The 14,525-nt window shown below is 46.7% G+C and overlaps 1 protein-coding gene across 4 annotated transcripts in view; it reads right to left on the bottom strand.

Annotated features, from left to right (window-relative positions):
• The window catches only part of asic2 (acid-sensing (proton-gated) ion channel 2), a 337,257-nt gene that overhangs the window by 123,660 nt on the left and 199,072 nt on the right, over positions 1-14,525 (bottom strand). The window contains exons 1-2 of one of the 4 annotated variants that reach the window (XM_031571271.2): positions 8,626-9,096; positions 6,295-8,107 (exon numbers count right to left, since the gene is read on the bottom strand). The exons of 2 other annotated variants lie outside the window; for them this stretch is intronic. In XM_031571271.2, coding sequence (XP_031427131.1) covers positions 6,295-7,053 — 759 coding nt within the window. In that variant the 5' untranslated portion in view covers positions 7,054-8,107; positions 8,626-9,096. One more of the 4 variants, XM_031571265.2, reaches the window with a different exon arrangement.

Genomic DNA, 14,525 nt, shown 5'->3' with positions numbered 1-14,525 from the left:
ATTCTTTACAGGAGAGCCAGCAGGGAAGCTTCAGTCAGAGTAACAGGCCTTATTAACCCGTTCTGTCCTCTTAGGTGTCCTTATAGACCCTCTCTCTCTCTCTCTCTCTCTCTCTCTCTCTCTCTCTCTCTCATACACACACACACACACACACATATATATATATATATATCTCACATACGCATGACTTTCTGTCTCCTCTTTCTGTGTTGGTCTCAACCTCCTTCCTGTTTCTCTGTCAGCTCGTCTTCTCTCTCGTCGCCTCTCTCTCTCTCATTCCCTTTTCCCTCCCTATGGTAATGCTGTAGTTCAAAGCATTCTGCACTGTTGAGCTTGTCGCAACCCACCTCTGTCAGAGGGAAAACACACACACACACACACACACACACTGACACAGTCACACACACACACATCCTCTGAGGCGCGCACACACACAGACACACACACACACAAACCCTGCGGCATTGTCTTTGAGTATAATACTCCCTCACCCTCCTCTGAATGCAGACTAGCTTGTGATGTGACGATTTGCTAATGAAATTAGCCAAGACCAGCCAGCATAGCTTTTATGGCATTTGTCCTCACCCTGTTATAATGTAAGTAAGATAGACTGCATACTGGCATCCAAACACTCTTAGACAGGGGAATAGTGAAGCATTTCATGTGTACGTGCTAGCACTTTTGAGGCATGACTGTGGACTCACAGAAAAAAAGCACAATTCCTTAACACTGAAGTTGCTTCTTGTCACATGCATTACTGCCTAAAATGGTGGCCAGAATGATGCTCCAAAGAATCTGAGGGTCATCCATCTGTCACAACACCTGACAGAGGAGACTCAGAGATTTACATTGCTTGGGTCGTCAAGGACCACAGGATGAAATGTGACATCAGCTCTCATGCAGAGACACCCAAGGCCAAACAAACACAAACACTCCCTCTTGCCAGAGGGCTTTGGGAGGCAACAACAGCAACAGGGACTCCAACAAGACGGCCAGGACTCAAACTGGGCCATATGTCTCGACAGACGTGCATGGCGAGAGAGTCCTGCAACTGATCTCTCCCTGTTTATACTCCCTGCAAAGCACTCCCCAAAAACAGCAACAGCATCCCTCTTTACAGTTTGTTATGACAAACCTGCCACACTGTGCCTGCCTGTTTATTCATCTCCCTTTAGAATCAATGTCATAAATTGCTTAAAAGGGCAAGCAATATTCATGCAGGCAAGATAAGCCTGTACGTCGTAACTGATATCGCTAATTTTCATATACCCCATAAAGTCTAATCATGCAATCCACTCAGCAAGGCAGTGGAACAGCACTGGGAACCTCTCGATGCTCAGCGTGTTTCACAGCTAAACTGAAGCCTTTGAAACAAATCCCAAGAAGGATTACGGCAGGAGCCTATATTTTTGTCCTCGTGTCTTTTATGTCACGGAAGATAGAACCCACAGAAGTTCTTACGCTGTGACAAGAGGGAGAGCGATGCACTGTCGAAAAAGTCTCCTAAAAATGAGAAACTGTGCCTCGAAATGTGCAATACGGCACCTATCACAAAGCATTTGTTTTGATTCTGGTTCATCCTGTCTCTGGTACTGAAGCACACATTGCTTTTAGAGGAGCACTCTGTCACGCTCCGAAACAGGTTAGCCTGTCCTGTCACAACTGCTGAGATATGGTGTGTTGGGACAGTCTAGACCTGACCTTCACGAAAGAAACACACCCATCCCAGAGCATCTCGGGCTGAAAATACTCTTTGATTTGTCAGCTGTCTGCAGCCACAGTACACGCCTCATATTATATAAATAACACTAGAATTCAGTCTACTATGTCCTGTTGGCTTTTCTTTCTCATTCTCAATGCTACAGACAGGATCGCTTTAGATCTATGTTGTTCATGTGCATATACCACAGTATGGAAACTACACAATCCGATAAGAATAGGGTAGGAGCTTTTCGCATGGAACTAGATAGGGAGGCGTGTACAGTTCTTTCCCTTTCCATCATTCAGGACAACTGCCAAGTCCAGCCCTGCCCAGCCCCCCCAGCATCGACCCGACTGATGAATCGTGAATCATGAATCATGAATTGTGACTTAAATGAGACTAACAGTCCATGAAAGTCACTGTGGAATGCATGAGTTGCCAGGCTACATCCCTCCCCTCCATCTTCCACTCTGGATAGACTTAATTATCCAGATAGCCGGCCCTGAGCTAACTCTTTAATTTATTTTGGTGTCGTTTTATCATCCGACCTCACCCTATGCTTAATGACATAGAGCACATAGAGTTCCCCTATTGAAGTAATGAGTAATGTGGGTGAATTGTGATTACTGGTACTCAACGGTTATCAAGTAATTTGACATTTTTTTCGTATAAAAAGCTGGCCAAAAGGAAGTTAGAAGAGAGGGCTGGATGTCGAAAGATCTGTAAAGCAGGTCTGTTAATTGTGAGTTGTGGATGACACTGTTTGAGTGAAATTTCTGCACTTATAGCCCCAAGAGCCTTCTTTCACATAACGATTCAGGACCAGACAATTAAGGGAATGAATAAGCTTTATGTGTTTGTTACTTTAAGGCAAGTCAAATGATGTTCAACTGAAGCTAACTGAATGGTGCATGCCATCTAAAAGAAAACAAAACAAAATAAAAAACAACATATAAAGACACCTTAAATCAGTGAGCCTGGGAAGAACCGGTCCTTTAAAAAATATATTTGGCTGTCCTCTTGTTTTTTTTATCTTTCTATCTCTCTATCTACAATCTCTCTATCCATCTATTTATTTTATTTTCCTTCGCCCAATGTGACCAGGAGTGGCGCTCCGTTACCTCGGCAGACCTCGGGTGGAAGCCCAGACTTCACGGGAGCTGAGCTGAGGCGGGGGACTGGTGCTGATGAAATGGAGGAGCATCGAGAGTGGCAGGCCGGTTGTAGAGGTGAGACTCACTCTGCCATCGCAGCATGCTTGATTGCTCGTGTCTGAGTGGCAGGCCGAGTGGGCTCAGCCAGCTTTAGAGTATTTTTGCTGCATGGATGTGATTGGACTTTGTTTGGTGCTTGTGAACGCACACACGCACACACAAACAAAACAAAACCTACACAAGCCCACACAGTCAAGGTCGGAAAAACTACAAACATAATTATTCATACCCACACAAGGGTATCTACCTCAATATCTCAACATTCTTTTACGGATTTCACCTTCATATCCTGGTCCTCCATATTGAAAGAAAAACCTCCACAACGACAAAACCTTGGAGTTTAAACCGCGCTACCATATGCCCAGCAGTGCCTTTTTTCACGTTCAGTGAACACACTCGTTTTTTTGTTGTGTTCCCATGTAACCAGAGGAAAAACATCTGCCACTGCAACCACTGTTCCACTCTCCAGAGACCCCCCAAGCAAGACCCAAATTAGGCCGGAGAAGAGAGCTGAGGTCTTGGCAGTGCTTCAGACGTCACGCACACCCACCCCTTCCCCTCTCGCAAGCCCCCCTGCCGACTATCAGAGTTTCCCATTGCAGGATCCTGTGTCCTTCCTCCTTACATTCAGTGTGTGCTCCATAGTGATATTCACCAAGTTTCAGTCACAGTTTTTAGGCCTGCGTCTGTATCCTCGACTGAACCCTAAAGGTTCTAGTGAGTTTGGGAGCTTCTAGGAGCCTTACAAAGCCTGAAATCTCTATGTGCACCGACTGTGTGTGTGCGTATACATATACATGCATATGTCTGTGTATGTGCGCATATGTAGACTTGCACATAATTATGTATCACAGCTCTACAATACTCTCACTGAAGATGATCATTAAAAAAAACGGTGTTCTTTGTATGTGTATGTATGTTGGGTTGGTAAGCTGTCTTTTAAATGAACATTTCAGTTCATCTTAGATGACTATGAAATCCACAAAGAAAGGCTTTCAGCTGAGTAAATCTCCTTAAAAAGGCATTTGGGTTCATCTTAGGTGAGTGAAGAATTCCCAAATAAGATTTTTGACGCATGACCACTTCAACACTCAAGACACCCTGTGGGTTTGGGCCTGCAAAGTTATCAAAATGGTTTCTTAGTTGGCAGACCCCGAAGATGAACAGGAACCTCCACGGCATCAACACTGGGAGAAAAATACGCCAAGCCTACAAGCTATTATTACAGTACGTGAGTAATAGAGGCAAAGGACACAAAGCTGTAAATAAATAGAAAAAGACCTCCTCTGTGTGGGCAGAGACCTACACACACACACACACACACACAGAGAGAGATATACACAAACATACACACGAGACGCAATTTAATAGAGTGGAAAGTAAAACAACGTCAAATAAGAGCCAGATAATGTGATGAAAAATGTGATAGAAATGGCCCCCGATGATGTGTTAAAGCACAGTACATTCAAATCGGAGCCTCTGTTTTGGCATGTACAAGCCTTTGGCCCTCCTGTCTGCTTGTGCAATTTCATGAGTAAACTATTCTAGTCGTTGGAATGCCAACAGTTCTTTGAGATGCGCTGCTCTCAAGTAGACCTCAAGGTGGAATGGAAGGACAAAAACAAGAAATAATGGGAGCAGAAGGAAGCAAAAAAAGAACAGTCCTCTCTGTGAAAAGATCCTCTCTGTACGGAAAAAAAGACCACAAAGGGAACAGAAATGACTTAACACCGTGCTTCAGTGTGAAATATGGGCCTTTATTATACGGCTCTTAAGAATGTTCCAAAAAGTTCCGTTGATTTGAATGGGCCACCCCAACGTTCGCAGGTCTGATATTTCTTGATATTCACCGGTGCGAAAAGATATTGACCGCTGTCATTGGCAACGGGTTTTGTGCTTCTAATTCACATCTTTCATATCATTCCGCAAGTAGTCCGGTCATTTAACGTAACAGACTCACTGTAATTTGAATTCAGCAAGTAATGGGTTGCTACGCAACACCTGAAACTTAAAAGTTCTATTTGCTTGAAGAACTATTTATTTTGTTAGCGGAAATCCCGAAACGGCAACTAAATCATTAAAAAGAGGTATTTTGGAGGAATGTCTTCTATCGTTTTAGCAAGTAACCCTATAATAGGCAGGATAATGAATAATACATTTGTTTCTATAGGTACACAGAGTCAATACGTAAGGGATAATGTATTGTCCGGAGGTCATTATCCAAAAATAAATCCCGACAGGGCGAACAGCACCCCGACGCGCAGGGACGCCCTGTAGAAACAAACACATCGAGTAGAAGGAGGGAAAGGTCAGTGTTTACTGGGAGATTGGCTGGTGGAAATGGGTGATTACAAAACAGGCAACAGGCAATTACGCGCTGGGAGAGGGAAATAGGATAGGAAGTCATTATGATTAAGAGGAGCTATGATAGCCAATTAGCGATGTGTGAAGGTCCTCTCCAAATGGTGCAGTGAGAGGATTGAGCACACACTCACCCAGTACTTAAAGTGTTTCAGTGCCAGCCTTTATATGTGTAAGGCAGTGTAGAGAGAGTGCTAACACACACCATCATCTCTACCTAAGTGTAAACAACCTCGGAGCCTAGCCCCCAAATGTCTAATTCAGTCGCAAACCAGACTTGTCAATATCCTCAAGGTTCCAAGGTCCAAGCCAAATTTAAATTCACCACGAGCGAGGTATACTTCCGAGAGGTCTGAAGCGGGGCTTAAAGGGGCGAGTGGCAGTTGGCTCTGGACACACATCGAGTCTGGGTCGGAAAACCTCACCCTGCTTAACAGCGAGAGATCGTCTATAAGGTCACACACATCAGGAGGGAACTGGCAGAGCTTTAGGCTGAAGAGGAAGACAGAGCTCTGAAAAAGTGGAGCTTGTTTAAAAAAACGCTCTCGGAGGGAGGGTGTCACACTGAAGTGGCTCAACAGGTAGACAACAGGTAGGGGCTGCCTGTAGGTAGAACACATCATCTTATGTTAGTAATACAGTAACTTCAGACTAATTCCACATGCCTGAGACGTAAACAGAGAGTGTGGAGGACAGATGCTGCAGGAGCCTGATAGGAGCGCAAATGGAGACAGGGTCAAGAGAGAAACAGCGGAGAGGTCAGGCCCTAATTCCACTCTGTCTCCTTGAGTTAGATTACAGAGGCAAGAGTTCACAAACCAGCAGGAGAGAAAAACACAGGGACATCCCTGTAAACAGAGAGACAGAAATAGAGAGAGAACGAGAGAACAAGAGAGGGGAAGAAAGTAAGAGGAGAGGAAGAAGGGGAGAATGGCTTATTGGTGTGAATGAAAGCCAGACAGCTGTGGCACAGCCAGGCAGACCATGGGGGAAGAGGGGTATGAAAGTGGGACTCACGGTGGTGAAGTTGTGGGGGCCGCACGGCTCGCCGCGGTACTTGCAGGACAGCAGCATGTCCTCCAGCTGATGGCTCAGCCGGTCCATGAACTCCAAGTTGGTGCCCTCGAAGTGGCGCGGTGGCAGGAAGAGGCGAAAGTCCGACAGCTTGCTGAACCAGGCCTGCCGATCCTCGGCCAGCAGGTCCAGCACCAGCGGCCGGGCGGTCCGGTTGGCCAGCAGCAGGCCCAGCCAGTGTCCGGCGAAGAACAGGTCGCTCTTGGTGAGCTTGAGCAGGCGTATGGGGTTGTTGTTGCACACAGTGATGGTGGGGAAGGGCAGCTCCTTGGCCCACTCGGCGTGGACGCGCGTGTACGTGGGGAAGGAGAGCCAGTGCAGCAGGCGGTTGGACGACCAGGAGATCAGCAGGCCCACCGACATGCACAGGGCCAGCAGCCAGAGAGCGCGGCGCACGGACGAGCCGCCGTGCGGCCACAGCACGTGGCGCAGGCCGTGCAGTCGAGTCCTGGCCAGCAGGGTGGCGCTCAGCTTCGACAGGCCTCCGCCTGCTCCTGCGCCTCCTCCTCCAGGCCTGCGGGAACGCTGGCGCAGCCTCCGGGAGGCGGTGGAGGACATAGAGGCCGGCAGGGATGGGGACGAGGCTCGGAGACAGCGGCCCTCCAGAGCCATGGCTGCCCACAGTCCTCCTACTGCAGCGTAGGAATAAGGGAAGGGGTAGGCTTCATCTCCCAGCCAGGCCGCCAGGGCTGGGACCCACATGGGGCACCAAGAGAAACAGACGAAGGTCCAGGGTCCAGTAATCCACCACAAGCTCGCTGGGTTAAAGGTGTGGCAGATCAGACACAGAGCCCCTCAAACACACATAAGTGGAGTCATAGGCACCTTGACTGCTATTCTAAATGTCTCTGTAAGTGTCTGTTCACAAGCATGCACTGTCAGGATTTAAGTCCACTTCCAGACATTTGGAAGTAGATTATTATGGATTTCCCAATGACTTGTTGCTCTTGAGTGCTATTTTTGACTTTTCTCATTTCCACATTGCCCAGAGTCAGACCAGCTGCCAGTCCACCCCATTCTTAGCCAAATATAGTGCCTTAGCAGCAGCACCAAGAAGAACAAAGGGAGGGAGAGACAGACAGACAGGCTTTTGTAAAGAAAAGAGGAAATATGAATCTGTTAAAAGACTGAGGAAAGAGAGAATGAGTGAGAGGGAAAAAGAAAAAGCTACAGAAAAAAGAGGGGTGCGAGGAAAGGCTAGAACCAGGAATAGAAAAGAAGAGTTATCCAGTCCAGACGAACTTGAAAGGGAGGCTGCTTGCGGATGCTTTGTGTGGCGGTTGTTGCTCTGGGCTCTGCTCCTCTGCGGCGGCCCCCAGGGATGTTGAAGAGACTCTATCTGGAGCCCTGAACACCACTGACCCAGCAACTCTGCAACCTGCTGTTTCCATGCAGACCACTAACCTACGCATCCACGCATCGCTAATGCTCTCCGTCAGCCAAGGCTCTCATTCACCCTCCTTTCTCCTCTCCTCTCCTCTCCTCTCCTCTCCGTTCCTCTCTTCACCACTTCACTGTCTTCCCTCTGTTCGCACGGTTCCTCCGTCTCCTCATACCTCCCGACTCTCAGCCATTTCTCCTCGCAGATATGAGTCGTCCGCTCTTCTGTTTTGTTTTATTTTTTAAAAGAAAAACTTGTCGTTAAGCAATCATCTTTCTTGTTGTCTATTTATTTCTTCTTGTTGTTATTTTCCCCTCGGTCTGCCACTTAGCCGGAGGCTGAGCTGGTGTCCTTTCTGATGAGTGCAGCGATCCCCTGGTGCAACCAAAGCAGGTCGGGACACTAGTTTAGTTGCGTGCTGCGCACAGACACACACACTCACATGAAGACACACACGCACACGCGCGTACATGCAGAAGCACAAACTGGCTAGAGAGGCATTCAGGCAGAGAGGAGCTCACACAGTCTTGAGCATACACACACACACACACACACACACACACAAACACTCACGCAGTACACACACACATACAGACACTCGCGCAAATACAGATACACACGCTGTTCTCGCCCGCAAGAAAACTGACCACCACTGATGTTAAATCTGCACTGACGCGCTGAGATCCGCTTGTCTTGCTCTCGCTCTCACTCCGGCTCCGTCTCACTCTCTCTCTCTCTCTCTCTCTCTCTCGCACACGCACACACTCTCTCCCTCTCGCAGCCTCTCTTGCTTTATCTCTCTCACTCTCTCTCTCTGTCTCTCTCTCTATTTTTCTCCCACAAAATCTCTCTCTTTCACTCTCCCACTACAATTCAAAACATTTCTCTCTTACCCCGCCTTTTCTTTTACTCCCCTTCCATCTCTCTCCAAATCACATTCATCAACTTGCCCTCTCTGTGCTCCTCCTCTCCTCTCTGCTCCTCCTCTCCTGTCTGTCAGTCAAAGGATTTTTGCTCCTCCCCAGTCTCTTCTCACCCCTCCTCCTCCTCCTCCTCCTCCTCCTCTTGCTTGGAGTTGTCCTTCGTCGATATGCACACCCTCACACCCCAGCGCTCCTCTCCTCCTCTCCCGAGGATTGAAAAAAGCGACAGCAACAACGAGGTGACAGCAGCAGCAGCAACAGCAGCAGCTCCGGCGGTGTACTCTGTGGCTCTCTCAGACCCCCCCTCTGATCTCTGCTGTCCTCACGCCAGGGCGGGCAATTTCTCTTGTTCGTCGTCACTCGCTCTGCTCAGCGCTCCGCACTCCTCTCCTCTCCTGCTCTCCTGCTCTCTTGCTCTATCGCTCTCGCTGTCCACAAAGCAAGCATCTGGCTCTGCCTCTGCCAGCTTTTCTCTCTCTCTCTCTCTCTCTCTCTCTCTCTCTCTCTTTCTCTCTCTCTTTTCTATTTATGTCTCCACACCATGAGCTTCTCTTTCTTTTTTCTTATGTCTCTGTATCTCTACAGAGAGTGGACAGAGTGAATGATAGAGAGAAAAAAATGGAAAACAGTCTCTTTTTCGGTCTGTTGCACTGCTTTATGCTCTTTTTGCTGAGTAGATATGAGTTTGTGTGTGTGTGTGTGTGTGTGTGTGTGTGTGTGTGCAGGTGTGTGTGCAGGTGTGTGTGTGTGTGTGTGTGTGTGTGTGTGTGTGTGAGTGTGTGTGTGTGTGTGTGTGTGAGTGTGTGTTAGTGTGTCTGTGTGCAATTACAACCATCACTGTCCCAGATGCTTCCAGTCTATTTCTAACCTGTGCAGCTTTTTTAGTGCTACTCTTTTTCTGTAATTTTTCTCTCTTTCCATCTCTCTCTCTCCCTCCCCTCTCTCTCGCTCACACACACATACAGACACCTCCTCACTCGCACACACCCCCGCAGTTTTCCTCATGTTCTGGCTACACCCGATTCCCCTGTCAGCTCGTTGCCACCCGGCTGACAGTAGACGGTGCTGCACAGATGGAGATCAGACAGAGAGTCACAGATTACCCAATATTTGGGGAGCTAAGCAGATGGGGAGACACGGAGAGGTGTGATACACCTGGGACCCCAGGCACGAGGTGGCAGAGTGGGGGAAGCGGGGGGGGGGGGGGTTGGTTGAGGTGTTGGTGGTGGAAAGTGCATGCACAAAAAAACAAGCTGTCATCCAGATCTTCACACATACACAGGTGGTCGACCAACTTCCACCACACATTTTCCAGCCGTCTTGCTGCCGTGGTTCAATGCGATGCAACAGCCCTTGTCAACACATTTGGATGCGTGAGATTTCCGTGAGATGGGTAAGGGGGGTGGGGGGGTCGCCCCCATGGGCTGACCTGATGTGACAGCAGTGGCAGCGAAACCCAGCCAACACCACAAGAGCCCCTCAGCAGCACACCTGCTGTAATGGAGGAGCACCTGGACTAGCACCCAGTCACCCTGAGCACCCAGAGCACACTGAAAACAGACGCGTCCCGCCAGAGTCCCCTAAAACAGCACAGCACTGCCAGGTCCATCAGAGTTCGGCACTGCCGTGGTCATACGGAAGAGAAGAGGTTATAAAGGGTCACCAATCAGTCGAGTTTTTAGCTCAGGATTTGTGCGATTTGGCTCGTTGCATTTTGTTTACAACGTGCATGTTGTTCTTTGTTGCCTCTGTGTAAACTCCCGTTGGTTGATCCCACTGATGTGTTTATCCGCTTTTCTCAAGACGGAAATAATGAGCTTTTTGGGATTTTCGCATCTCCCACAAGTTTTTAAACTCTGACTCAGAGGATACATGCTTTTATGAAAAGTGCTCATGTGTACACGTTTGCATGTTCACACACACACACACACACACACACACACACACACACACACAAACACACACACACACACACACACACACACACACACACACACACACACACACACAAACAGGCATGCTCACTGGTGACATACTCGTCAGGGCAAGTTTCTTTCATGCCACCTGCCTCTGCCAAATCCCTGCTGATATGAACCAGCGTGGGAATGAAGAGATACGGTAGTTTCAACAGAGACAGTTTAATCTTCTAATAAGTGTGTGATTTTCTTTCTTTGTGTGTGTGTGTGTGTGTGTGTGTGTGTGTGTGTGTGTGTTTGTGTGTGTGTGTGTGTGTGTGTTGGAATATTCATAATTCTGTCAAATAATGAGCACTTTGTGCAATAACCCTAAGGCTTCACAATCTTAATTGGCTTTTGTTGAAAAAAAAGCTGCAGTAGCTGAACTGATTATCCTTTTTAACAAGTTCAATCAAGGTTACTTTTAATGCATCCTATTTAAGAAGCAATCAATGAAGTCTAATTCAAACAATTTGTGTTGTTGTAACGATCTATCAGCAATTCTCATAAGGAGTCCTCAATATCACCTTTAACCCTTGTTAATGCTAAACATTGTAATTATGTTTAGCATTCAGTCCAAATGCTAAACATAATTAAAACCCAACAGAAATGAATCAAATGATAAAGGCTGCACCTCATCACACATCTACTCTTCTGGCAAGTTCTGTCTGTCATCTCTGCCATTAAAACCTGGACAGCAATTAGAAGATCTATCACCATACCTCTTAAAAAACACTCCACCATCTTGTTCAGAACATACACACACAGTTCCTGTTGGTTCCCGCTAGTGGAGGAGTAGTGAACTGCGGGGGCGGCGTAGCGTCGCATTCTCGACGAGGGCCAACATCTGCACGTTGCCATGCATGATTGATCATCATATCGCACACCACATTTGCAGCGCACAGATAGCACGCCACTCATCCATCATTCATTCACTCACTCTGTGTTTCCGTTTACGCGCCGACTGGAAAGCTGAGGTCTCTACATCCAGTCGGTCTAAATCCACCCAGAGACACGGATCCAAAGTGAAATCTGAATGAGCACAGTCAGAAGAAGGCTTGATGTTTTGGCATGTCTGTCACGGTGGGGGGTTATGGGTTTCCACCATTAGGGGTTATGCTATCCCCCCCCCCCATGCATCAGCGTGTGTAGTGGATAGTGACACAGTAACCAAGCGCTAGAGAGTAAGTCCTAAAGCAATCAGAATTACCGGCTTTAACCCCTCAACATGTTTTGAATCAGTCTACACAGAGTGCATGGATCTGATAGTATCATTAAACTCTTCCCATAAGTCCCTCCAGGATTTTGTGATCTTGCGTTTTCACAAAATTCACTCATGTTCAAGGATTTCCTGCATTTGCAATAGCAAGTTGAAATGTTCTCTTATTACAAAAAAAAATCTGCTATGATTTCATCAATTTCTTATAGCATTATGAAGTATGCCATCTAACTGATTACTTGATTATGTAGTCTGCTACAATGCTATCTATCTCTTCAGACAGAGGTCTATATAACTATTTATAAATAGACATGGCTACATAAAGCGTTATGATGTTGTAGTATAAGCCCTACACGACTATTAGTATGAAGGCTTGTATGGAGTCACATATGGCAACAGCATTTAATAAAAGGCAAACATGTCATCAGCGCCATATCAAGAGGTTAAAGAAGCTTTATTACACATTCTGATACTTCAACAGTACACTATAACATTGTAATAATGTATAAGTGCAATCATTACTATGTATAAATAATTATATAGACTTATGAATACTTGATAACCCTTTATGAATGTGTTCATAATGCTCTGTGTTACTGGGAGGCTCGTGGTATATTTCTCACAGTGTGTCAGTCGCGTGTATGTGTATGTATACACATGACTCTTCCAGCTGTGTGACTGAATGACAATAAAGCCCTAGGGCTCGAATCACATCTGAGAAAGAGAAAGCCTCTGTGATTTTGCTCTGTGTCATTTTCAGGTGGACAGTAACAGAAGTGTCCCCATGCTTTAAAGCATGTATTTTTTTGTCTAGAGGTATCCAATAGCGGCTTTTGCACACTTAACAAAAACACACACACACCCATACTCTCTTGCACCCTCTATAAACCACCCTCTCGTTGCAATCGTACGCAAACATATGCTGAAATGAACGAGTTCTTGACTGGTCGGTGCATGGACAGCTCACTGTAATGATGGATGCGTCACACAAACACACATACCCCATTCGCAGAGAAGTACAGTAGCCCTTAGTTTAATGCCTGTGATTGTATAAGACCTTATGAGATAGCAGCCCTTAGTTTAATGCCTGTGATTGTATAAGACATTATGAGAGTAACCGGTCAAATGGCGGCTGTTTTGTTTTTCTTCTCTGAGTGAGTAGCGAAGGCTCAGATCTAAACGTGTCAGACTTAAAAAGACACCAAGGCCAAACTGCACAGCTAGAATCAAACGAGAGAACTGCACGTGTAAATGCTGCCTGCACACGGCAGTTCCCAAGGCAAAGCAGCATCTCTTAATGAGGCGCTTGGACGGCATGCAAAATGTTTTAGGTCTATTTCACGAAATGAAGTCAGACAGGCAAGAGAAACGCCCACACTGAGACACCACACGTAGGATGATCAGTGCCCGTGTGCGTGCACCACACGAAGATGATGAAACAGAAAGACTACAGGAAGACCACACAGCACATACATTTTGCGCACAAGCACATAAAATCAATCTGTATGAATATGCGGCCACATCTGTAGCCCAAAGCAAAGAGAGAGAGCGAGAGAGAGACAGAGAGACAGAGAGAGAGAGAGAGAGAGAGAGAGAGAGAGAGAGAGATTAGTGCTGCACGCTTGTTTCCAATTAGTCACCACACACGAAACATCAGGGGAATCAGATATTAACAGGAGATAAAAACAGTGTTATTGCTACTCATAATCTCCCAGTGCAGCAAATGTGTTTGTTTGTTTGTTTATATGTGTGTGTGTGTGTGTGTATGCATCTGACAGTGTAAACAAATAAACACACGTCACTCTGCTTTAAAAAAAAAAAAAAAATGGGGAGAGAAAATTGCACAATCCTTTCAGGAAATCTGCAACATCTAAATAAATAGACGTCCATGTTCTCGGCAGGGGTCCACAAAGGTTCAGCAAAGCTTTCCGCCCCCCTCTCGGAGTAAACAACACAGCAAAGGTGGAAAAAAGAAAGCATTAAAAAAGAGAGAGGGGGGAAAGTAGATGAAAGATTGAGCAATATGGAGGAAGGAGAAGAGATGGGTTTTCTACAGGGTTACCAGTGCTACATCAACGCCAGCTTGTGAATAAAGAATGGACAATCAATGGGCCTGTGTGTGTTTTCTGAGCTGGTATCTTCCTCTTCTTCTTCTTCTTCTTCTTCTTTTTTTTGGAAAGGATTTTAATCTAAGTGCAGCCAGTCCTGTCTGGGGAGAGAAATGGGCGGCTTGCACAGCAGTGAGCAGCCAAAAGAAGGAGAAGGAGGCCAACTGTCCGCGTTTGAAATGATGGAAATGAGGACCGTGATGGGGAGTGGGAGTGTGTGTGGGTGTGGGGGGAGGAGGGGGGGGGGGACCAAATGGCAAGATTGAGACCACCAAATGTTTGAGTACTAAAGAAAGGCCGTTTAGTCACAACAGCCTCTAACCACTGCAGTAATCATAAGCTGGCACTCTGGAGAGGATGGTAAATGGGGAGATGTGTCCGAGGGCGGGGGGTTTAAAGACGGGTTGATGCTGCCCATCAATGCCAAACGACAAAGCTGACATGTAAACTGCTATTGTGATGTGCTCTGCTGAAGACATCACCAGGGAGACGTAGCTAGGGTGATTGTGGGGCTCTGATTCTGTATTGATTCCGTTGGCCTCCCAATGAGAGGTCTTAGAAAGTGGTACGTGTTTGGACATGATTGTG

This window comes from Clupea harengus, chromosome 1 (genome assembly GCF_900700415.2).
Source record: "Clupea harengus chromosome 1, Ch_v2.0.2, whole genome shotgun sequence".
NCBI classification, from domain to species: domain Eukaryota; kingdom Metazoa; phylum Chordata; class Actinopteri; order Clupeiformes; family Clupeidae; genus Clupea; species Clupea harengus.
The sequence above is the reverse complement of the archived record's forward strand: the minus strand, read 5'-3'. Positions and strand labels throughout refer to the sequence as shown.